Source organism: Amblyomma americanum, chromosome 1 (genome assembly GCF_052857255.1).
Source record: "Amblyomma americanum isolate KBUSLIRL-KWMA chromosome 1, ASM5285725v1, whole genome shotgun sequence".
Lineage (NCBI taxonomy): Eukaryota > Metazoa > Arthropoda > Arachnida > Ixodida > Ixodidae > Amblyomma > Amblyomma americanum.
The window spans coordinates 123,083,208-123,107,442 of record NC_135497.1 but is presented as its reverse complement, the minus strand read 5'-3'; the positions used below and the strand labels follow the sequence as shown (position 1 = coordinate 123,107,442).

Genomic DNA, 24,235 nt, shown 5'->3' with positions numbered 1-24,235 from the left:
AAAAACTTTACATGTTTTCTTATCTGCGTTCACAGTGCGTTGTTAGACTTCGATAAAACATTGGTTATTTGGCGCATACCGCTGCTGCGACTTGGCGAGTGCGCTCACCAGATGGAATCCCTGGAGTACTTCTTCAGCTCGTCGCCTTCCTTATCGAAGTAACGGTCAATGGTAATGCTCTCGTCCGTATCGTGAGCCGACGCGTAGCATGTCACAGGACGGCAGGGAATTCCAAGGGCGCGGCATACTGCAACGTAAGAAAATAAGAGTAAATGTTTATCCCCTAGATTTTTAATCACTCTACGGAGACACCAAAAAGACTTGATTCTGATTACGAGGGTGATCTCAAGACACTATACTCAACAGCGCTAAGGTAATCGTAGTGAAGAGTCTGCCAGATGTTTTTTCGCCTACTCGCGAGGCTTAGAGCTGATAGAAACGGATCTGTGCAGCTTGTTCCGCTCAGGAGTGCGAACCCTCTAACGCCCAAATGAACCTGCCTAGCTGGTGTACGCGTGGGTTTGGTCGTAACATATAATACACAGCAACGGCCGGCAATTTATACCACAGAATACCCCAGAGTTTATCATGCAACTGCCGTTTTAAAAAGGTGCCAACAAGCTACAACTAGGCCAGCACAGCAGGGCTGTAGAATGCTTTTTAGCTCTCGGTGACTTTTTCCGTAATTTCACTGGTAGCGTGATAACGTTAGCCCTGATGGTTCAAAAGAAAGCGCAACCTTGTTGGGAGCCGTGGCACTCGGCGTCAAGATACGGGCAGCGCAACTTTAAGGACAACGTGGTCATTTAGCCAGGCCTTAGTAGGACCATGTTTCGCGTGCAACTCTCGTGGCGGGCTTCTGTTACGTATTAATTGTAACGTAAGCCTGCTTGCACCGAATATTCGCTGTAGAGGTCGTCGTTGGTCATACTCTTCAGAGAACACGCAATGTGTCCATTGAAGCTATGCTCAATGTGCTCCAGAACTTCGGCATTTCCTTCCTACCGCTTTTATTCACTGCGAAGGTGAGCATGCGCCATCATCGCTGAATGCGGGATTTAAAAAAAAATCTAATGTTTATGCGAGTTCCGCCGGAAATGTTTACGCTGTGGAAAAGGCGCCTTTTTTGCAAAACTATGTCATGATTTAATCCGGCTGAGGAATCTCAACAGGTCTCAGAATTTAGTCGAGCGTAAACTGTGCAGTCCTCTTATATCCCGATGCGGCACAAAAGCACAAAGACGCAGTCTCAGCATAAGCAGCGGAACTCCATTGACACTTTCTGCATCGCGGCAAACAAAGAAGCCATCAGCCCCGGCCTTTATCGGGAAAATGTTGGCGATGGGTTCGGAGCTCACCGGTGTTGCAGACGCCAGAGAAGACCCAGCACTGTCCGTAGTTGACTGATGTGCCACCAGACTTGACGTACTTTTCCAGGATGGCGCTGCTGCCGGTCCACATCCAGGGCGCCGTGCCGTCGTCGTAGTTGCCGGACCAGTTGCCCGTGACGACACCGCCGTCGTCAGCGCTGTTCACCTACGTCAGGGTCGGACGCCCTGTGGCTTGAACGCACAGTTGTGCTAGAGAACGCAACTAATCTCTAGCAACGGTCGCAGCCGAAAGACATGGTGTCTCATCCGCTCTCGGTGTAAGTAGCGGTAGCATTTCAAAAATTCGATAATCCAAATAAGCTCCGGGGCTGCCTGTTCTAAACACGATTTATGGATACAAATCGTGCCATACTTCCCTACAAGCTAGCATCACTGTTGAAACTATGTAGAGCTGGCGTCACCTGTCGTGGAACCGAATTTGCAAGCCTGCTAAGGAAGTAAGCGAGATTGCTTGACTGCACACGACTGGCCAGTCGCGAAAGCTCGGGACACTATACGGCCAGGGGGAAGTCTGACATGGGCTATGAGCAGACTATTGCAAGAATGGACAAAACGAAGGTGAAAGAAAATTAGAGCTACTGAATAAAATTACAGGATCACAGGTTTCGTAAAGATGTAATGAATGTTTTAATGAAATGAGCCGAGAATGCTTCGACAGATTTGCCAGTACAGCGGAAAATTCGTCTTAGCAAGAATCTTGGCTCAATGGAGCCCTTTGTTCAATCTCTAATAGCAAATTTTAGGATACGTTCAACGTCGTAACGTGTAGGCTCTTGGAAGGTGTCGCTTGGTGGAGGGAGGAAGCCTTTTTAAGGGTGAGGGATCGTAGGCGGGAGGTCTATAGTTCACCGATGGGTTCCCTGGGGTGCGCACACCGGAGGGGGCTCCGGAGGAGGCACCTTCCAGGCCCGGAGGGGGTCCGGAAGATCCCCCAATCCACTCCGATCCACTAGGGGCGCTGAGGTGTGGAGACTCCACACTGACACACATACAGAGCCGTGTAGACGAAATATGGCTATGCTGCTGAAGCAGTAAAATAAGGAAAAGTCTTAAAACTCTTTGAAACTCATCAAACACCCAAGACGAGCAAATAAAAAAAAATAAGGAAGGGAGGGAGGAGGCATAAGAGCTGCATTACATCTTGCGTGCATTCTTAGCTTCTACAGCCTCACCCACTGCGGTGTTACCAAGAGCGACTTGTTTGCTTGGAAAAGAACGGGGCGCATGCCGTTTATTTGCGTAAGAAGAGCACATGCAGAGGCGCCTGGTCAGGGCAGCTAGTGCTGCCACAATGAGTATTCCCTGTGCTCCGTCTGTTAGTGCACACTGTAATCTCGTTGTGTTGGAAAGGCACTCAAGACCGAACGAGTACATGAATATAATATGAACAATGTCTGCAAAGTAAGCATAGTTGTAACGTCCTTCCTCCCAGCATAACTGCTTAGGCTGCCTCTGACAAGTGAGCCCCCGCTTATCAGCAGCCTGCAGTGGAATGCAGCAAAAACGTCGACATTTTTTTCGCTCAGCTCTGCTCTGAATCAGCTTATCGAAGTATCGCGACAGTTCAGCGAACTACTGTCCTTACGCGGCTCAGGCAGGCCTAGAATAGAGAATTTTTTTTCATGTTTCAAACCGACCCAAAGCGTTCAGTGCAGCTGTGGCTAAAGGCTGTCTGAGATCGCCTTGCATAATTCCTGTGAGACCGACGCGAACCAGCGAGTAGAATTAAAGTTCTGTAGAAACAGGTATGTCTTCAAAGAAGGTAGTGATGTCATAGGAGAAAACGTTTCAGTGTTTTACAACCGTCCTCGCATTAACCTTTCATCCGGTATGTGGCGCTTCTTCAATACGCAGACTGGGTAATCGTAAGAAAGAGAGCTACTTGAGATAGCAAAATAACACATTGAGAGACACATTGCTCACGCGCACCAATGTGCATCAATAATTAGGTTCAAACAGCTGCCTGAAAGTTGAAATCACTACAGCTTCTCATCTATCATACTCCATATCTTACTCGATAAATATTGTGGTCTATTAGGTATCATAGAGTTGTATCTGCCTCACATGTACAGGGCAGAGTCATTTGTGGACTCGAAGAATAACGCATCTGGCGATTGCGATGAAAACTTTGGCGTGCGCGGGTTCAAGTACATTTCGTATATTTTGTTACGCTCTACCATGCATTATAGCTCTTCGAGTGGTTCCTCAGGTCCCCGACAGCGCGTCCGTTCTCGCTCTCTGCGTGTCACTGAACCCACCGACTGAGACAGGAGGGTCAGCACATAACGGCCGACTGGTTGGCCCACTTACCATCGCGGAGATGCTTCGGACCACTTTCACCGGGTTGGCCCTGGCGGCGTACGTGAGGTTGGACTTGTCCAGGATGAGTGAGCAGGCAGGCAGAACCATGTCTCCAAACTGTTGGGTAATAGGAAGGAAAGCGTACGTGCAGTCGACAAATTTATCTTCGCTGTTCATACTTCTACGAATGAAAACGGCGTTTTTCTCGAAACATGCTCTGCTGTTTTTCGCCTGTGCTATATGGCGCTTCCTAATTCACAATGAGCACTGGAGTGCACCTGTGTGCCCAAGTGAGGTAATTTTTCGTCACTGCTTCTAAAGTGGTGACTAACCTTGCTTTTTTCGGAAATCGCCATAATTTATGCACGCGGCAAAAATGTATATATAGCCCACAGTCTTGGTTTTTATATGGCGAAAAAAATTCCGCAAAAAAAAAGAGTTAAGGTGAGACTGGAACTAGAGCCTAGCGCGTCAGGCATACTTGAAATTTACGCTTGAGAGTTAGACTCCGTTTGCACCAACAAACTTTTCCACTGTGGCCTTTTATGGAAGGAAGTTTATATAAATATTATTAGTTTTTTTCTGGCCCATTCTCTTCTCCGCATCACTGCATCTCTAAATTGCCTAAACCTTTCAGTGGTATTCACATACTGACAGAAATATGTGTGCTTAGTTAAAAATTTATTTAACCATCTTTCTTTGAATAAACATATGTCCAGTGCTAACTATCACTCGATTGTCTAGCCTACTCCCGATTTTCCGGTTATTCTAGTGAACTCGGTAAAAACCGTGACACTTCCTTTTGAACATCTGCACATTCACTAAGTGGCGCTAAGGATCTTTTCTTCGTTTCCTTCCCTCTCTTTCTGCAGATGACGGGCGGACGCAGCTCCTGGCAAGCGAGGTGTTTCCGGCTGCTGATGCCGGTTTTATTGCGTGCGGCGCATTGATTGAAACAACTTTTTTTTTTTGTAGGCAGACTTACCTGCCCAAAAATCCACTGCCGCCCTTCTGGTTGCTTAAAAGATCCCATGTAGATCTTGCCAACGTCGTTCAGGACGTACTCGCGGCGCCAGTCTTCGTTATCCATGTACACCAAGTCATCTGAAACAGTTATTCGGGGTTAGAGCAGCTCGCACAAATGCAACGCTTTTGCACCTTTCCTTTTGCAGAAGCCACAGTTTCGATCCCTTTTCGTCGCGGCAAAAACTTTCTCGCAAGCAGTGGTACTATTTATGTCCACGAAGACACATTTTGCACTCGGACTGACTCTGACGTTGAGCTGCTCGCTTAATTCGTCTTTATATTTAGAGAGAAGCGATGCAAAAAAAAAAAAAACATGCTTTACGCACAGGGTGAGAAAGGAGTCGGGCCGCAGCTTTCATAAAATCGTCACCGCACGCTCGAGAGTGATGTTTATCATGATTTTGTTGGAGAATTGGCTAATTGAAAAAAGCTGAATTTCTACTCACTTTTCTCGACAGCTCACCTGTATGACTTGGTTTTACAAGTATCTAGAAAGGCAGCACGGCTTCTAGTTATTCTAGCATTGTTTGAGCAAAACAGATTTAAACAGCTAAGCGGAGTGATGAACGCGGATGGTTTTCTGGCAGCTGCTTACTGAAGGCGGCGATGAATTTGCGCATCACGTCTACTGAAATGCAAGCTGATCTACAGAACGCTCATAGCTAAGCTAAAGAGATAAGAGAAAAAATGGAGTTTGGAGAAAAGGAGGAGTGGCGCACCTTTACACCACGGGTTGAAGAGCACGTAGATGTCAAGCGGGTGTCTGAACTTGTCCCTTGCCTCCGGGTCGACGCGTGACCGGCTCAACACGGCCATGCGCCACAGGCCTACGCTCACGCCGACGGGAACGAACACCTGGAGCGACAGCACGGCGCGGTCGTGGTGCGTCACGCGTACGTCCCAGCTCTGCGGGGGTCGCGTGAAGTCGCCCTTGGTGTCCGGCACGCGCAGGCTCACGAAGGTCCCCTTGCTCATCTCGGGGTTGGGGCCTGCACACCGGCGCCAGAGATCAGCGAGCATCCAGAATCGCGCACACGGACTGTTGCTGTGAACGCCCATCGAGAGTGACACTATGCCAGACCGCTTCATTTGAACGGCACTGAAAGCTAAGCGTTGTATTGCGATGCCTCCTTGCCAGCGCATCCGTTTAGGCCGGTGATAACCAGTGCTCGGTTGGGAAAGGCCATATTGTTCCATAAAGGTTACGTAGGCTTGCCTGCCTGGCAGCAGTGTTGTCGGATCCCGGGGACCAAACAGGCGATAATGCGGCCTTTGAAAATAATCCGACGCCGCAAAATTGAGTGTGTGAAACAAAGTGGCGGAGTAGTCGTCGCCTTTATACAATGATGCTGAGCACGAGGGCAACCTGTACACTGTGCATCCTCACTGTTCCATCTTTAGCCCAAGCAATAGCGTTACAGGAAAGAACACGCTGACCTTGCACAAGGAGACTGACGCCAGTTTTCGACCCTCTGTACGATTTATTCGCGGTTGCAGGTTTCTCTGCATTAGACAAAACATTATTGCGAATCGTAGAAGGCACCAGTACATAACCTGTGCTGCTGCTTGATAATAAAGTTTGCCCTTAAAAGAGAAAACTAGTCTTCTGGATCATCCAGTATCCCTAATAAGTTAAAAAAAACAAATACAGGGCAGTGTAAAGGATAGCGGTAGCAGTGCGTGCAATGCAGTATTATAAGCATCATTCGCTCTGTGAAGTATCGTGTAATATTAACAATGAAGCATCAGCGCGGCAATCTCATGAGTTAACGACAAATAACTGCTGTTTCTTTTTTTCTTTTTCTTTCATCATCGCACGTAAAGCGTAGCTGTACTCAGCGTGTATACGTGGTCTCACCGATGCTGAAGTCGAGGTTAATGACGTCGGTGCCCGGCTGGTACTCCCGCTTGAAGCGGATCGCCAGAAAGAAGGACTGGCCTCGGCGGATGATGAGCGGTGCGTCGCTCGACTCCAGGTTGTCGAACATTTCCGTGTGGTGCTGCTTTGCGTTGTCCTTGGCGTACATCTCCACGTCGTCCACCTTAATTGCATCGCCTGCGAAAGGGTCACCGCCGCTGCTTACAGGTGTGCTTCTCTATCGCTTCGTTAAATGATGCTTCGCGCTGTGTTTTCGAGCCCACTTTGTCGATATACGGACCTGCGAAGTGATTAGTGCCGTTTCGCCCTCTTGTATTCGGGGGTCAGTGCTTGTTAAGTACACATGCAAGGCACGAATCACGATAAGATCGATGTTTCTCGACCATTTTCAATTAGTGGCTCAGCGGTTATTTGTTCGACTGCTGACCCGAAAGACGCGGATTCGACCCGGGTCGCGGAGGTCGCATTTTGATGGAGGCGAAATATTAGACGCGTTCGTACTCTGCGATGTCAGTTTACGTTTAAGAAGCCCTGGTGGTCGAAATTATCCGGAGCCCTACACTGCGGTGTCCCTCCTCCAGAGTCGTTTTGAGACGTTAAAACCCCATAAAACATAAACCAATAAACCAAACAATTTTCATTTAAGATAAGTGTTTGAACTGAGCCGTGACGTCTTGACTAATAGGATACAGCGCGGAAATTAAATTATTCGCACGCAAGAAACTGCGTTGTAACTTAAAATGATCGCATAATGTGTATTTTCTCTTTCATTTTCAACACACACAGTTATTCCACTACACGTTTACGCAACTTTGATTTAGGATGTGGAAATCGTTACGTTTTTTGGGTTCACATTAATTCTGCAGAATATAGGCACGTACCCACCAACCATACCACACAGCTCTACGGAAATAAAACAATTCAGAGTCTTGTACTGTTGTAGACACGTAACTTGCCCAGCAGCCGCCGCTGTTTGAGTAGCGCATTAGTGCGAAAAGACCTAACCTGACCCCGGGTAAAACGAGGGCGGAATAAAAACCAGCAAACCTTTAACCTCTCATCTTTGCCTATTAGGGCATGTTGGAATGATAAAGGAAACGTACTTCTAGTTCAGTCATGCTGTGCAAGACTATAAACCTATAAACCAGCCGCTAAGAATCTTCCTTTAGCATACCCTTCACAACCAAGAGAGAGAGAGAGAGAGACGGGGCTAGTGTTCTAGCTCTGGTGTGCCTTGAGCATCGCTTAAACCGAGGCCTTATTATCGTTCGCTGCAAGATTGCGCACCACACTCTAATGTACTCGCTGCAACGTTCGCATCTCAATTTATCTCGATGAGGAAACGCCACTCGTGGTGCTGGTTACTGTGGCTCGGGAAATTGCAATCGTTCTACTTCGATAAAGCGTTTCTATCGCTAATAGAAAGAAATCATCAAGGGGTGACCAAAGGAGGCTCTGCCTCAATCGGCAATAGCGACTTCTCCGTATTTCGTTGTGTGCAGATATTAACGCCAGCTAGGAGTCTCCAAGAGAACCGTTAGCGCTTGAGATAAAAGGACTCAGCCAACACGCGGTATCGGAAGAAGCGATAGCATTGACGAGGGCTCTCCTGAAGAGTGCGAACGAGCGGGGAGTGCGAACTAGTCGAGTTATAAGCGTCTCTCGAAGAACCGCCAGGTAGGCGAACACAGTGGTCGGCGGTTTCCTCACGCGTCTCTCCTGCCCGGCACAAAATTGTTGCTTCTTCGACGCCAACACGGACTAGTCAAAACAGCTTTGTGACAAGGCGGATTTCCGGAGAGTTTCGAAACGCGTGGCGTTCCGAGCATTCCCAATCACCTCGGTGTTTTCCTCGGCGCTCCGCCTCTTCCCGCTGCTTCCTCTCGTACTCTTTGCGCATGCGCTCTAGAACGGCCGCCATGTGCGCCCTGTAGGCGTCCGAGGCCGGGTCGGTGAGGTGGCGCCTTCCGTGACCGGACATGTTGGGGCTCCTCTAAAAGTCACCTTCCTGCAAGAAAAAGGAGAGAGAGGAACAGAGAAACGGGGCGCAGATTGTTCATACAATTCTGAACGCAGCACTGCAGTTTAAAATAAGGCAGTAAGTTGAGCTAGTTCGCACACATTCATCTTGAAAAAACAGAGGCGCATAACTTGGAGACACGGACCCAAGAAAACTACAGGACCCAGCGCTACTCGCAACTGACGTCTTTTTTTTTTTTATTCGGAGGCTTCTTTATAAACACACATAAAAACAAATCTAGTACGATCACGCCCCGCGTGTCAGCCTGCATTTTAAGTTTCGTCTACGCGCTACTCGAAGTGCGGTGTTGCGGCCCGTGTTTGAGGCGGAAAACTTTTTCGCATTTTTCAGCTTTGCACAGGCACGCCAAGGTATATAGCGTTGTCTAATGCAGCAATAATGTAAATAAATGTCTGTGCTAAACAGCGCAGCATTTTCTATATGGTTTTAGGTCCTTCCGGCGAGCCCTAAACGACTTATAAATGTCCATAACACAGGCATGGCCAGTTACGCAAGGTGAATTTGTTATCCATTCGTATAAAAGAATAACAAAAATTAAACTGCCGACGTCGGGCACGTGAAAAGCAGTTCTCAGCCTGTTCTTTCTCAGATGGGCCCCCAACCAAAAAGCATCGTGCGTGCGTAATGACGCGCATGCTCTGTGAACGTGCGACATCAGTCTCGCGCAAGAGCAGAAAGACGAAGACACGCAGTCATTTCTGTGGTTTTTACTGAGGTAAAGAAGAAGAAGATTTGTGTGGTTTTGTGTGCAACCTCTGTGCCCTACAGCGTGTGTCGAAAGCGAGTCTCGAGGGGAATTTTCTAGTTTGGTGCATTTGATGCACTCACTCTGCCGAATTCGTCTAAATATTGATACGGAGTTGGAAGCTAAAGGGAAGTCCAGCGGTCCCCTGCATCCGCAGAAAAACACCAAGCGCAACGGCAAATGCGCAACGAGAACCTAGCCGCCTTGCGGCGGCCGCTTGGACTTAACAGGTCCTTCGGTCGTCTACCCATCAAGCGCTTGTTATTGGCAGAGGGTTATCCAACACCTTTTCGATGTACCTCTCGCAGATAACAGGGCAGCGAGCCAATAAAGGTCACACCATGCCCATAAATTACACAGGGCGGCATCCACCCAAGGAAAACACTGGCCGTTTATTGCTACGTGAGCTGAATATTTCGGTAGGCTGCTGTAAAACGGTCTCCTTCCCGCGTATTTTTTTTTATCTAATTTTACAAATTCTATGAGGCAGCACAACACGTTTATTTTACGCTCCCTTCTGCAGCGTTTCCTTTGCGCCAGCCGTTTGTTTTCGCCCTGCCGCTGCGGCCCTTTTTCGCGCTGGCACCAAACGAAACCAGCGCGCAGAGATGTATTTTAGGAACGCCGTGGTGATCATATGTTTCATGGCGCGCGTGCCTGCCGCTAGACATCCAAGATAAACAGTGCCCGCTTGTCTTCTTCTAGCCAGCGCGGCTACGGGACCTCCCCCCCGCGGCTGACCACCTACTGCCCCTGGCCTCGCCATTGGTCGGCCGGAGGTGCTTGAAATACACGCGCCAAGGAAGCCTCCCAGTGCTGCCCCGCGCACCGCGTTGGAGTGCTTTCTATCACGCATGAATTGCGGAAACCCAGCTGCCTGGCGAACAGGGCTACCATCCGGCCGACTGCCTCTGATAAGCTAGCTGATACGTGCGTGAAGCATTGGGCGAATATCCCCGTTCTCAATGCTACCAGACTTCAGCAACCCGTAACACCGAAAAATAAAAAACGGGGTTTTATCCTGCCCTCGATAGAGCACGCTTTTCAAAATTCCGGTAACGACTCTTGTAAACCAGCGCAACGGCTCGAAGCCAAACAGGGCAGGGACAAAACACAGCGCTGAACTAACAGAATGGTTTTATTCAGGACACCAGTGCTTAAATACACGCTGGTATCGCAGAAAAACAGAAAAATACAGAGAAAGCATCGTTTCACAGGCTAATGATTCTGAGCGTGCAAATCTTTGCCGATGCACATAATCTATGACATCAAGTATTCTTGCTCTTTTTTTTTTGGCTTCGAGCCGTTGCGCTGGTTTACAAGGACCATGTCCGACCAACTCGCCCACCAGTTCATGTTGGCTGGTAACGAGATGCTTCCGACAGATCGTGTTACTTGTCTTTACCACGCGTGCTTTGCGTGACGAAAATTTTTGACAACTTCGAAAGAAATGCGCGTTTTGCGTGTCGTTCTTGTTAACGCTTGAACATTATCAGCTGAAATCCATACCTCGGTTCCTATTCCGTTGGGTAAGCATGCGCATTAGCCAGCCAGGACGCCCGCCCTGAGGCTCTGGCCTTACAGCTAAAATGAGATGCGACCACTAATTGGAGTCAAGTGCCACAATGTGTTACACGTGTGGTTGCGTGCCCGGTTGAGGCGCATTATTTTCTCGTGTGTGTAGTGAAACAAACCATTAGTCTTCATCCACTATATTCCCTCTCTCCTCTCAGTTGCCCTTTCTCATTTGTTGGACGCAGCCGCAAGACGGCGTCTCGAACGTGTGAACCACCGCTTCTCGAGAAAGGATGCGCGCGGCGGCTCCGCTAGTTTCCACTTGTCTTTGCTGTGAAACGAGTCGCTAAAGAGCGCCGCTAATTGCGGACGGTAAAGTACTTGAGGACGGTGCGCCAAATTCGGCCGGCGAGACGGGCAAATTGGCTGTGTACACTGTTCTATAATTGCTTCCGGCTGCTTAAGCCTCGTTCGGCAGCTGTCGGCAGCAGTGACCTAAATCTGCCAATTGAAACAGATTATTTCTTCAAGCCACGCGCACATGTTTATGTTGACCATGACTAAGCGCACGTGCAGCCATCATGAAGAGTTTACGTAAACCCCATCTTGAATATTCATATGGCATCGGAGTCATAATGGGTATCCGACATTAGCCGCACGTTTTGACTATGTAACAGGCACGTAGCCAGGAATGTTTTCGGGAGGGGCCTAAGGTAATTTTCGAGCTGGTGGCATGGAGAAAGTGGGGGGGGGGGGGGGGGGTCTGCCAGCTGGCTGATCTCTGCTAAGAGAAAGGGGGGTGAACTTTGGGAGGCCCCCCCCCCCCCACCCTAGATACGTGCCTGCTATGTAACAAGACTTCCGAAGAACATGGATGCGGTTCTTAGACTGGAAAAAAAAAAGATCAGTATTACAACTTCTAAATGGCATTCGTGCTGGAGTGAGCATCCTTGCATTCAAGAGTATTTGAACCTTCAACAAATACTGAAATTTAGCGGGTGTCGCCCTTTATTTTCTTTATTTTCTTTTTCGGTTTTGTAGTTTTTGTTTCAAAAGTGTATCCCTGAATAGAAAAAGAGCTCCGCGAAGATCAAATGCACGTGAGAGCGAGATTTTTCACGAATTCTCAAAAATAAAAAAATAAAGATTAGTTTTTCGCAAACCATCGTTTGGTGTGCGGCTCTGGGTTCGGCACTTCAAAGGGTTTCTCGCAATAACGAAACGTCATCCAGCACGTGCGGTTTAAACGCGCAGCAAGGCTTGTAACTGGGTTTATAAAAAGATGTTCTCCCATGGTGCTCCCGAGCCACATGCACGGGGGATGCTGCCGGAGGGAGTTTATTTTGAGCCAACAGTGAGCCTTTCTCAAAGCCAGCATTGCCACGTCCTCCATCACGGCGCGCTGCTCGTGGCCTAGATTCTGCGATAACGCACGTCCCCTTCGCGTAATCGTTCCTAATGGTGCCTATCGCCGCGCCCCTCATATGCGTCTCCATTTACAAGCGTCGGCCTACTCCCGTGAGGGTAACCTCGGCTGCTGTTGCTGCAGGATGCGGAGGCGTGAATTATCTCTCTCGTGGCAGCTGCACAAGAGCTCCCTGCTGCTGCCCACGCAGGGTGCCGGTTAAGGAAGGGAAGGGGTGATGTATCGGTGGGTACTAGTAACGTTCGATTTATTACCGCGAAAAAGGTATCAGGTGTATAACTATTATCTATGCGAAAAAAAAAACGCGGCCCAACCTCAAGACGGCCGCAAAAGTAATGCTGATTGCTGTAAGAATGTGTGCAAGAGACAGGAAATCAGGCTGCAACTTGCCTCACGCTCCCTGCCCTGCATATGCTTCTGTATTTCAGTAAAACTTGTTGCAGGGCTAGTTGGTACGCGTGGCACACAACGTTCATCGAGGCTACACGACGTCCATTGACGAGCGTTCATCTGTGTCGTGTCATTTTTCTTTATAGTCGTCTGGTCGCCTGTGTTTGGGCTATTTTATTTTTAAAGAATCCTTTTGTATATCCTCTGCGTTCTTTAAGTGGCCCCTGATGATCGCGGACGGGCGAAAACACTTCGTTTGGTGGTCTAGATATAGTCAGCATTCCTTCTTTTTACGCAGCTTAATGCATGCTAAATGGCATCGCTAAATCTTTCATAGCAGTGGACAAGTTATTACTTCACGACAAAAAAAAAATACAAATGCAGCTTATTTCAAGGATGTTGTCGTGTTTTTATCTGAACAGCTGCAAAATGTACAGTAATGCTGACTGCGCACAAGAGCGTCAACTCCTTATCTGCAGGTTGCTTTGGCATCAAAAACACCGAAAGTATTGCAGTTAATGATCATGCGGAGGCCTCACACTGAATATAAACAATAGAAAAGCTGCGTTGCTTAGAAGGCGCTTAAATTTAACGCCGCGAGCCTCAAAACTGCTGCCGTCAGGAGCTCGGGCGGCTTAGAACGCGATACCGCATTCTGAACCATTAGAGGCGCGCAGTTAGCTGACAGCATTTCCAAGGTAGAAATCCGCCTTGGCATTTCTTGCCCAGCTTCTCGCGACTTAACCCAGTTAGCTCACGCCCGCCACGTGCGGTTTCGACAGAGCACGAATGCTCACGCCGATAAGCGCAGGCAGGTGGCGTGGAAATGCACTACGGGTGCGCTGAAAACTCCTTGCTCCTCTCGCTAAGCTGTGTGCTACTACGCTGTGATAGACACGTCAAACTTCAGCGCAGGTTGCCTATGAACAGCTTCATGAATTAGATAATGCAACGCAAAAGAACCATCCGGGTTATTTGAGACCCGTACATAACGCAGACAATCGCTGCGATGGCACTCCCAGGTTTGTTTGACCCTGCAGATAACTAACACCTCTCCCATTATCTGGCTACGCAGCTCAGAAGCACTTTGCTCTGAGCAGGCGTTTTGTTTCAACACCGTTAAGCTGACTTGTCTGCTCCGCAGCATTCCTAACCCTTTGCGATTTCCACACTAGTCCCGGCGTACTGAGCGTTCGCTGTTTCGCGAGTATTTCGAAACAAAGTGTTGTCGCGAAACAATGCCAAAGGGAGCCCGCAGAGGCTACCGGCGCCCAAAGAAACCTGTGAGCCAGGCGCCCACGCATGTTGAAACACGTGTGCGCCCTTTGTAGGGGTCACGGTCGCCATGTGCATAAACAATTGCCTTGTTTGTTGAGCATGGCGCGGACGGCAAGCGTCAATTATACCGTCTCGCATAAATTAACGAGGCGCCATCGCTCCTTCTCACCGGCTGCCAGTCCGCCTCGGGGCTCTCTTCACGCGTTGCGAAGTCATTAGCCTGTGCCGCTCAGCTCTTTTAGCTGCAATACCCTCCTTCGCAGAGCCCGTAAGCATGGCTGCACGTCGATAACGCGGACGTAAAGTGGTGCGCGTGACCAGAGACGATAAAGCTAGCTTAGTCGCACTGTCCTCGTCTCTAAAGCCATGTACGCGTCTATCCTTCTGCACCGTCGGTGCCTTTTTTCGTTTTAGTAACGATTAACATGCGGCAGGAAATTACATGTCATGCGCATTTCCCAATTACGGCGCATTTAATTGACGCAAGGAAACATCGGGTCGCTTTAAATTAGTCATAATTCCGGCCCAGCACTCTGGCGTCAGCGCGATTTCTCTGCGCACGTGCACGGCCATTAATATGAGATGGCAGTGCGCTAAGAAGCTGCATTAAACATTTCGATTCATGTCGAAACAAAACAAGCGCTAAATATGAAGCGCTTCTGCGAATTCGGGGGCAATCTTTCACTCGCAGGCGCAAGCCGCTTGTGGGCTCTTTTAGTGCCCGAATCAGAAAGTTTACAACACCCTCAAACTTCATTTCCCCTTTGAATCTCCGCCTCCCCTTGAGAAGTGGTTCTGTTAGTCTAAGTTGTATTCTTGCTGTGTGCATTAACTTCGGCTTTAACCAATATGCGCGAGTGCATTGCAGTTATACTGAAATTCGAATTTGAGACCGAATAAGTGTTCAGTAACGGCAAAGCCCGTGTACAGAGGAATCTATCTTGCATATATATTTGGGAAAGCCGGAAGTTCATTCGGGGGCCAACCTACATTTCGGCTGTTCGCAGGGCAGAACGCGGGAAAGCTGACCGCATATAATTCAACGCTCTGGGTGGTTTTCATCTGTCGTGTGCGAAGTCCCACCGTGCAACTGCGTAATTTATTGCGGAAAGTCGGCTTGCAGTGCCGGCTGTTATGCCCGCTGTCTACAGCGCTTCTAGTTGCTGCAAAAAAAAAAAAGCCGTGCTTCTTGCCGTTGGTCTCCCGTGTGTTACAATTCTGACTTCTTGTTCGCGACAAAAGAGTCTGCGCTGACATCACTTTCAAGAAAGTGTTATACAACGCCGTCTTCTAGCGTGCCAACTCTGTCGAGCTAGCACGTAGGGTTGCAGAAGTTTTCATTTTTCTCGGTAGACTCTAGCAACACTGTTGTTAAACCCCGACGAGCGCGCCTGGCGTAGTGACGACACGAAAAAGGGGTCTCCCCGAAGCGACTGACTGCGCTCGCATTGCGTAGGGGCGAAGACCGCCTCTTCCGAGCCGCGTGGGCTGCTTCGCGAGACAGCTAACGCGCAACCTCTTTGCGCAAGTCCAGCACTGAGAAGCGGCACGCGCGATGATCAAACAAAGGCTCGGGTAATCCGGGCCGTTGTGATCGCTGAGTGCGGAGACGGAAACTTGCGTGAATCACCTCGCGTCAAACGTCTCCGCCACCGCTCTAGACCTTGCCTGATCTGGTTCGAACAATACGCGGCCGTTATTTTTAGTCCGTCTACTGTTTTTTTTCTTCAGAGAATAGCATTTTACGAGACTTTACGACGGTGACCTAGGCAGTCTTTACTGAATGAATTGTTTATTTATTGTTTATTTTACGAATTTAATAAATATTCTGCTAATATTTGAACATTGGTATGGTTCCCATCTCGGTGATTGAACAGTATCCCTGGCATTACTCGTAAAATTTAATCTCACCGCATCGGCTAAGTATCGAAAAGGGCCCTTATTTTCTTTTTTCTAGCGAAACAAGAACGAAAAATCGTACATTTATTACAATATGGCATCAGTTTCGGTTCGCCGAATTGACGCGAATGTTTTTGTTAGCAGAGCAAAAAAATTATAGACCTTTTATCACGACCTCTGCTGAAAGTCTCTATTACAAGATAAAATTACGCTTTGCGCGCGCTTCCCCTTTGGGCACCAGAAGGCTTAACATTGCACTTACCCAGGTTTGGAATTGAAGTTCAACTTTGCACAGTTTCGGGACATATCGAATGAAACACTTTCGTTGAAAGTAAGAGCGGTCTACTTGGCTACCACTGCTAGACAACGAGCATAAGCATAAGAAGTGGCCACTAAACGAACCTCATTTGCAGCTATTTATATCGAAATTATTGCCCATTATTAAAGAGGTTGTGAAGACAGAAAAACTGCGGGACAAGTGCAGCGGCACGCTTCAGGTGTTTCTGTCAAGTGCCGAGCTGACCCTGCATGCTGGACATTTTTGCAAGTGTGGCATATAGAAGCTTGAAGTGTTCGTGAAAGTATTGCGTCGTTTTGGCACCAACTTTGGGCATTAGTCGTGACGTTACAAGACGAGGACAAAATTAAACTAGTCATTTATACGTTAAGGCCATTTCTTCGCCGTGCCCCTGCCTTTTAGCATTTGAAGGATTGCTTTTAGTGAACAACGTTTGCCTTTTCTATTTATTGTAGTTTATGTACTGTAGTTTGCGTCAACTTCGCCGCTTCCCCTGCAGTGGAGTGTCGCCTGTTCTGTGCTTACCCCGCCGGCGCAAAGCCATCTATCACTGTCCGGTTCTCGACCAGCCATATTTCAGGGTCCGCTGTGTTTAGGCACCGGAGTGCCTCAGTGTGCATGCACTGTTCTGTTGGCGACCCCATGAAAGACGATGCTTGTGGAACACGCAGCTCATCCTTATTTCGCTGTCAGAAGTGGACCCACCGTTTGCAGGACTACCACCTAGGTCGTAGCCGCTTGCTGACAGTATAGCAGAAGCATGAGCAAACAACACCGCTGCGGTGGTCGGTGACGTCGGAAAAGGCCGGGCGACACGGTTTGCGACCCAGACACGTCCCCAGATTGGGAAATCCACTCTGTAGTCGCCCTGCACTCTTTTCTAGGCAGCTGCCATTTTTTTTTTTCAGTCAGGCAGTGGAACGGTAAGTCTAGCCAAGCAAGAGGACGCGCAGACCAAACAGACCACTTCAGTGCCCTAGGCACGTCCCCGAATGCTTGCGCAACGGTTTTGTACACACATTTCCACAAGCAGGAACACTGAAACGTCATGCGTCCTTCGCCAGAGACATGGCGGCGCCCGCTGACGTCCCTTTGATGTATAGCGCAAAGTCTGGGACGCTTGCCATGGAATGACCCGCGCGCATTCCCATTGCACACACCCATTCGCACCCACAGCGCTGAGGGGCAATGCGTGGGCAGAGTGAAGAGTGCGGGTCGTCATTCAGAGGTAGCGTGTAGGCCGAGATAATTGTAAATTGCCTTTTAAAGAGCCGCTGGCAGAACTGCGAGAACAACACAAAGGAAATGGCCCGCAAGGCTATAGCGTGTCAGTTTAGGAGTCGGGAACCACGCTGTGATGTAGAGCTCCTGCTGGCTCACGCCTTTGACTCGCACCATGTTAGCGAGATCTCTCGAGATATGAGCTACAGGACGAGAGCTGGCCGCGTGTCGTGCGCCCACATCAACATCAACGTACGGTCCGTCTACAACATCAAGTAACGCTGTTCTTCCTCAGATCCGCTCTTCGTATTATTGCTCATGTTACTCTCTTCAAACCTCCGCGATAAGCAGCGGTGACGCACACTGTGTACCACCTACATAGAGTGCCATGGAGTACCCTTACTGCTTCCGAAATGTGCAGCTGGAGGTTACGACGGATATAGGTATTCTTTCAAGGCGGAGATTACACTTTCAATCTTGGTGGCGATTTCATATGGCCTTACTTACCTCATAAATTACTAGTTAATGTAGCGTTAGTATCAATTTCATTATAGTTGGACCTCAGTCGCTTCACCGCCCCTATTGCGTCCAGTGAGCATCAGGCACAACCAGTGAAGAAAATTAAGTCGCACAATTTCTTTAATGTTCATATAAAACTCGAGAAATGAGAACTGCTAGCACGTGATAGGAGCTTCATTTCAGAATATTTCCCGTTCAACCTTGCCAATTATTCCCAACATTTTCTGACGTCTAGTTTGGATGTAAGTTGCTGCGCCTACAGGCTTCTCGATCGGCCCCTGCAGGCAGTCAAACAGGGCTGTTGCAGTTACTTCCTTGCCTGTGGTTCCTTATTTCTTCGTCGAGCAGACATCTCCCCCGTATGCCGTGAATACCCTGCAGGTGTACTTTGTCCTCGTTGTTCACAGATCGACGAGCTGTCCAGGGTTATTCTCGTATTCGAGAACGAGTTTCAGCTCGCCCAAGTGCTCGACCCGTGACGAATGTCAGCGCCGCGCCGTCGCTGCTCCGGCCAACGCGTCTAATGCACCGCCTTGGGCGCCGCTGGCGCGCTCGCGCTGGTCACGCAAAGCGCGTCCGTGGGCCGACGAGCCGGGCGCCCCGTGGGCGACGCGGTGCCCCCAACGCGACCAATGCGTCGAGGCCGGAGGCGCGTGCACCTGGGCTCTTGCGCTGCAGCCGCTGCGTCTCCAGCGCGTCGTAGAGTTCTCCTAGCCCTGGGGCGAGTCGATGCCCGTCCCGTCTGCGGACGCGGTTAGGACGGTTTCCCCCGTTATAGCAGGTTGCTTTCGCAACCAGACCGTGACAGCTAGCAGCCTCGCTCGCGGCGTGAGGTCCGCCTTACGTGACTCGTGCAGGATCGCACCGACTCGCAAGGATGCGATGCGCGTAATGACGCGTGCCACTCAACTGCATCCACTCCGGGTCTAATTGGAATGGTTATGAAAGCGCGCAGTGGCAGTAAGGAGTTGCACGGCCCTGTATACGGCCTTAGACGAGACGCAGACGGGCGCGCCCACTGACGAAAAATAAGCAAAGAAAAAAGAAACGGCCGCAGTGCACGCGCCCACTGCTGCTATCGCTCAAGACGACGACGGTGGTGTCTCGCGTTACTAGACAGCTGTCGTTCTTTGTATCTTTGCTTTTACCTCGCCCCGGAGAGAAGACGCTCTCTGCGCGCGCGAACCGCGCTCCTGGCCCACCGAGAGCGTGCGCTATAGTTCGAGGAAAATGAGCAGATTGGTCTCCGCGATTAGTTCCACAACACGAGTGGGCCCCGCGGGTGGCACCGTGCCACAGCATTCCGCGGCTCCGCGTCGCCATGCGCTGCCACCATTGCCGCTGGCGGCGGCGGCGAGACGGAGGCGGTTGCCCTGCGTCTTGTTCGAGCGTCGGAAACATCGTGTAACAGGATAACTGGGAGCACGAATTCCTCGAAGCGTCGCGGTTACGTGTCTCGTTTTCCAGAGCCCTGTTCTGTTCTAATGAAACGTGAGCGTAACCCTGGGCAATGTCACGTCTCTTTTTTCCTCGATTCCTGTGGATGACTTTGGAGACTCAGTCGCGACGTCGACCCGTCGTCATCGATCAAAAGCATTAAAGCGAATGAGATCGTCGCTGCAGGCACACCTTGTACTGTGGGTGCGCTCTGTTTGTTCCCTGTTGGCTATCCGAGTTTGTTCGTATAACTTTCAGATGGCTATGTAATGATGGAGATCGTTGACAAGCTTGAGGAAAACGCACGTGCCAGTGAGAATTAAACACACCAAGACAATATTCGTACATCAGTCCATGACATTTGCTGGAGGATAAAATAACGTCCGAGTGCGCAGGTTTTATCTATACAATGCGCAAAAAAAAAGCTACTCCAGCCTGTAAATTAAAAATGATCAGTCTAACTTCGTGACTGCGCATATCATATCTCTGGAGATATCTCTGGAGTGCCCACAGGCACTTGTATATAGTTCCGTCAATGTAGGGCACGGTACACTTCCGAATATAAACCACCCTTATTCCTTGAGCTAGTTTGAAGGAAAACAGCCACGTGAGCAGGAACAAGGCAAAGATACCTTGGCGAAGATAATGTAACGATTCGACATCAATGCCATTCTATTTCTTTCTTTCTTGCTCTCTCACCAACGTTGGCTCAAGTGAATTACGCAGAGTGAGAACAATGCAGATAGAATGGAACCGAATGGTGTCATCATATTATCCCAGCTTTGGCGTCGAAGTAATGAAGTAATGAAGTGCAGCTCTCAGCGTTGTCGTAATTCGGTCGACTTAACAAGGCGGAGGGGATTGTTCGGGGAGCCACTAATTTTTTTTTCGAAGTGTTCTGCAACAGACAGAGGTCGAATGTACATACTTCTGCAAGGTCTACTAAGACTAGCAGTGCCGGTGGTTTAACTCTTCAGCTCGCACAGATTTTGAAGTTCGTGTTCTACACACGCTTAAATCCCCAGCGTAATTAGTTAAGATAGTTTAAAATCCCCCGTTATAAAAAACGAAAAAATATTTAGGCAGTAGGAACACGTATAAAAGTAAGACTACATTCTAAATGCGGCTTCGCCTTTGTTTCTTACTCGAACGAAAATAATGATGCGCTCACTCACGAATTTATTTTGCACCGCCGCCATCGCTACCCTCCACGAACGAATGACGATGGCATACAAGGGAGGGTTGATCTTACTGTCTGCATTCCAACTGCAGACGAACATAAAAGTGGACGTGCTGTTTATTTGCAAACGTTTGAATTACGCATGCCTTTGGAGGAAGACACCGGTTGCTGCGTTCCACAAATTCAAACATATACACACAAAATAGAAGTCTTGCGGGGGGAGGGGGCTGTACTGAAGCGCAGGAAAAGTGTGTGACAAAGCGAGAAAAACCGGCGCTTGCCAGCGACGCTACGTAGCAGTACGTTCTTTGTACTTTTTCCATAGCATCATCAAGCAAGCGTGACAGTGGTGCATTTGCAAAGCGATGAAATGTGCTACACTGCATTGGCAAAACTACGGCGTCTATGCGTCGGAGAGAACGTACGCATCACAGCACCACGGGAGACACCGTTGGCCGTACACGTGCTCTTGCAGCACGCGACAAACGCCGGCTGAGAGACGTGCGGCACAACCTACGGTATTTCGGTGCTGCAGGGGTCATCCTGCGGTGCGCTCGGCTTACCTCCAAGGGATGCAGACAACCCCGCGATGCGGCAAGCGGGGCAAGCTCGGAATGCCTCACCCAGAAGCCCGTCAGTTTACCAGGGCTTGCGGACAGTCCTCCGAGCTGGCCCGGTACACAAAGGGGTGCATATATAGCCAGGCTCACAAGTATTGCAGGTCACAGCGTTTGCTATTAGGCCGTGTTGGGGTGCTCCTGCAGCCCTCCTGCAACTGCTAATCTTTGCAAGGGTGAGAACTCTCCCCAGAGCCCCTAGCGACGCAAACCTACGTACCTATACACTGCATGGTTGCGTGACTGAGAAGCAAATCTCCGACCCTGTGTATTCGTGACAAAGGCTGCACATGACTTCCCTTTCTGTCAGCTGCAAAACTCACAACTTAAAGGAAACGGGAGACTGGCTAGTTGATAGTGCCTATCTCACTTGCAGAGTACTGCAAATGCCCTCGGAATTCATTCAATTAAATGCACAGATATCAGACATAATGCGCTTCTTTCTTAATGTCGCCATTAATTCTTGAGCGTGCACTTTATCACTGTGAGCTATACTTTGAAACAATGGACACATGCTGAGCGCTGACTATCCGATACACGGTTGCATTAATTAGCGCTAATACTGCCTTTTCACATGGGCAACGCGAAGTTGTCATGCTCACGAGGCGAATGAGGTTTAGCTTGGCCAGAGCATTGAAAGGCGGCGAACTTTTCTAAGGGTTTCAAGTCAGCATAGAAGCTTTTCTGTGCATCTATCTATCAAATTATTACGGGAATGATTTGGAGCTAATGTGCTTTTTTTTTCAGTTCGGTTTTGAATGAATTCAGTACTGTACCGAAACATACAGCAGTTGAAACGAGATGGTATAAGAGGTTTAACATCCCAAACCGACAACTGGGCTATGAGAGACGCCGCAGTGGATGGCTTCGAATGAATTTCAACCACCCGGAGTTCTTTAACGTGTACTGAGATCGCACAGTACACGGGCGTCGTACGTTGCACCTTCATCGAAACGCGGCCGCCGAGGCCGGGATCGAACCCGCGTCCTCGGGCTCAGCAGCCGAGCGCCCTAGCCTCAGTACTACCGCGGCGGTGTTGTTGAAATGAGAGTGTAAAACGAAGAACAGCAGTACTTTCTAGTCGTGAGCAATGCATTTCGCTTCCTGCTGTAACAAGCGGATACGTTTAGTCGGCACACTGCGGTTAACTCATATAGGATAGCGTTCTGTTTTCCACAGGCTCGCACCGAATTGCAGCTCCGAACGCTGCCTGCAGCGAATGCACTTCGGTACACAATTGTAGTTCCTGCATGTTTGATGGATTCATTGCCATTAAAGTTTGTGGAATGAAATGACAGCAGCGAACGATGCAGTTCTGACAGTTCTCACTTCAACAGCGAAAGCAACACGAAGCCTAGTACCGGTGGACGGGATGCAGCTTAAAACAAAAGTCTGTACTTATTTTCTGGGATTTACGAGCTCATTGTTGCGTTCTATCCGTTATAGTTCCTAGTTGTGCCTTCCTAAGGTTACTTAAATGCAAGTGTATACTTTCTGTACAACTGCAATGGTTTATTAATGGCCATCTTGACAACGTGGCAAGACAAAAGTATGCTGAAGTTAGTTTGCTAAACTAGAGTGGGATAAGTTCTGTCAACAATTTAAAAAAAAACAGTGGGAGATCTGATTTCAGATGTTGAAATACCGTAGTCCAGCTTTCTAAGAAGCAAGCAATGGTGCCTAAACTTATCGAGTTGGTACAACACAGCATGAGGAGACAGCAGCAGAGAAAATCGAGCGTGGACTTCGTCACCGGGGCCTTGGGTACGGGGTTGTCAGATGAGCGAGTAATAGATCTATAACCAGCGCCAAGAAGATTCGCTGGGCTGGCAAATACCGAGCGCGACCAGAAACGGTGTATCAGAGTGGTCAGGTTATACTCACGATGTCTAAAGTTCAAACGCTGCTGCGCACTACTCCAGTTCTCTCCTACCCTTCGTCGCTAATGGCACTAAAATTTCCACTTCAGTGCAGAGGGCCACTTCGCTTGATTTCGAGTGCCCCCATTGCGTTGCGAACTGCATTCAGCTGAGCGGCAACTCTGGCGATGTGCGCCGTGGTTTGTAAGCATTTCACACAGTAGCCACATGGCACATAGCCCAAAGCAGTACGCACAAATGACAGGTGGAGGAAAGCAGTCGATAATATACCCACAAAGGATAATACCCTCGCTACTGAAAGAATTGTCGTGCATGACGCTGCAGGCCTTCAATCGAGAACAATACCTGCGTGAGCAGCGTGCCGTGGACTTCGAGTCCTTCGGCGAAAAACCCTAGCCAGCTGTGGTGACACTCGTGACAAGCAGTGGTCACGCACAGATCGCAACACCGCAACGGGTCTGCGCATGAGCACTACGGGCATGCTGCCGGCAGACGCGAGGCCGCCGCATCCCCCAAAAGGTTACGCTCTCGAAGAAAGGGTCAGTGCAGAAAACAAGCTGCGGTAAACGAACTTTGGGACACGTGTGATAGCAGCTCGCCGGTGATGCAACGGCGTCTGGCCGGCCCACCCGGCAAGCGAAAGCCGTGCGACAAGGGCGGTCGCCGCGCGCCTCACCTGGGGAGAGAGATCCGAAAGTGCTCGGCTGCTGGTCGCCTCCGCGCTGAATGGACGTGCCGGCACGCTGCCGTCGAGTGTGGCGCGTAAGCGCGGCGCGGACTCTTTCAAGCACCGGCGGCCCTCTCTTGCGCCGGGTCACGTGCGCGATGCGATGGGTGTGGCGATGCGGCTCCCGGGATGAGCGACCCGGTATCGCGCGGCGTCCTGACGTCACGCGGTCGCGGAAGCGCCCCGTGCGCGCTGAACCCCCGCCGTCATTCGGGCCAAGGTGTTGTCGTTCCGGGGAACTCGGCGTAAAACACAGACGCACGAAACGCGAAATGAAACGACCGCGCCGGAAGCCTGCGACCGCGAACTCCTCCGGGGAGTCTCTGCTTCTGGCGCGCTGCGCCGGAGCGTTTCGCGCGCCCCGTGAAAGGCGGGGGCGTTCACTCTCCATCGCGAGAGCGCGTCACAGCACTGGCTTTCGACGCATCTTGCTGTGTGCGTGCGTGAGTGTGTGTGTGCTGCCGA

At 49.7% G+C, this 24,235-nt stretch overlaps 1 protein-coding gene across 1 annotated transcript in view; it reads right to left on the bottom strand.

Moving 5' to 3' along the window:
* The window catches only part of LOC144113513 (uncharacterized), a 51,294-nt gene extending 27,309 nt beyond the window's left edge, over positions 1 to 23,985 (bottom strand). Inside the window, exons 1-8 of the mRNA XM_077646619.1 lie at positions 23,720 to 23,985; positions 8,437 to 8,605; positions 6,577 to 6,774; positions 5,438 to 5,707; positions 4,678 to 4,796; positions 3,702 to 3,809; positions 1,359 to 1,536; positions 109 to 247 (exon numbers count right to left, since the gene is read on the bottom strand). Coding sequence (XP_077502745.1) covers positions 109 to 247; positions 1,359 to 1,536; positions 3,702 to 3,809; positions 4,678 to 4,796; positions 5,438 to 5,707; positions 6,577 to 6,774; positions 8,437 to 8,578 — 1,154 coding nt within the window. The 5' untranslated portion in view covers positions 8,579 to 8,605; positions 23,720 to 23,985. The remainder of the gene's footprint in view (positions 1 to 108; positions 248 to 1,358; positions 1,537 to 3,701; positions 3,810 to 4,677; positions 4,797 to 5,437; positions 5,708 to 6,576; positions 6,775 to 8,436; positions 8,606 to 23,719) is intronic.
* Between the last annotated feature and the right edge of the window lie 250 nt (positions 23,986 to 24,235).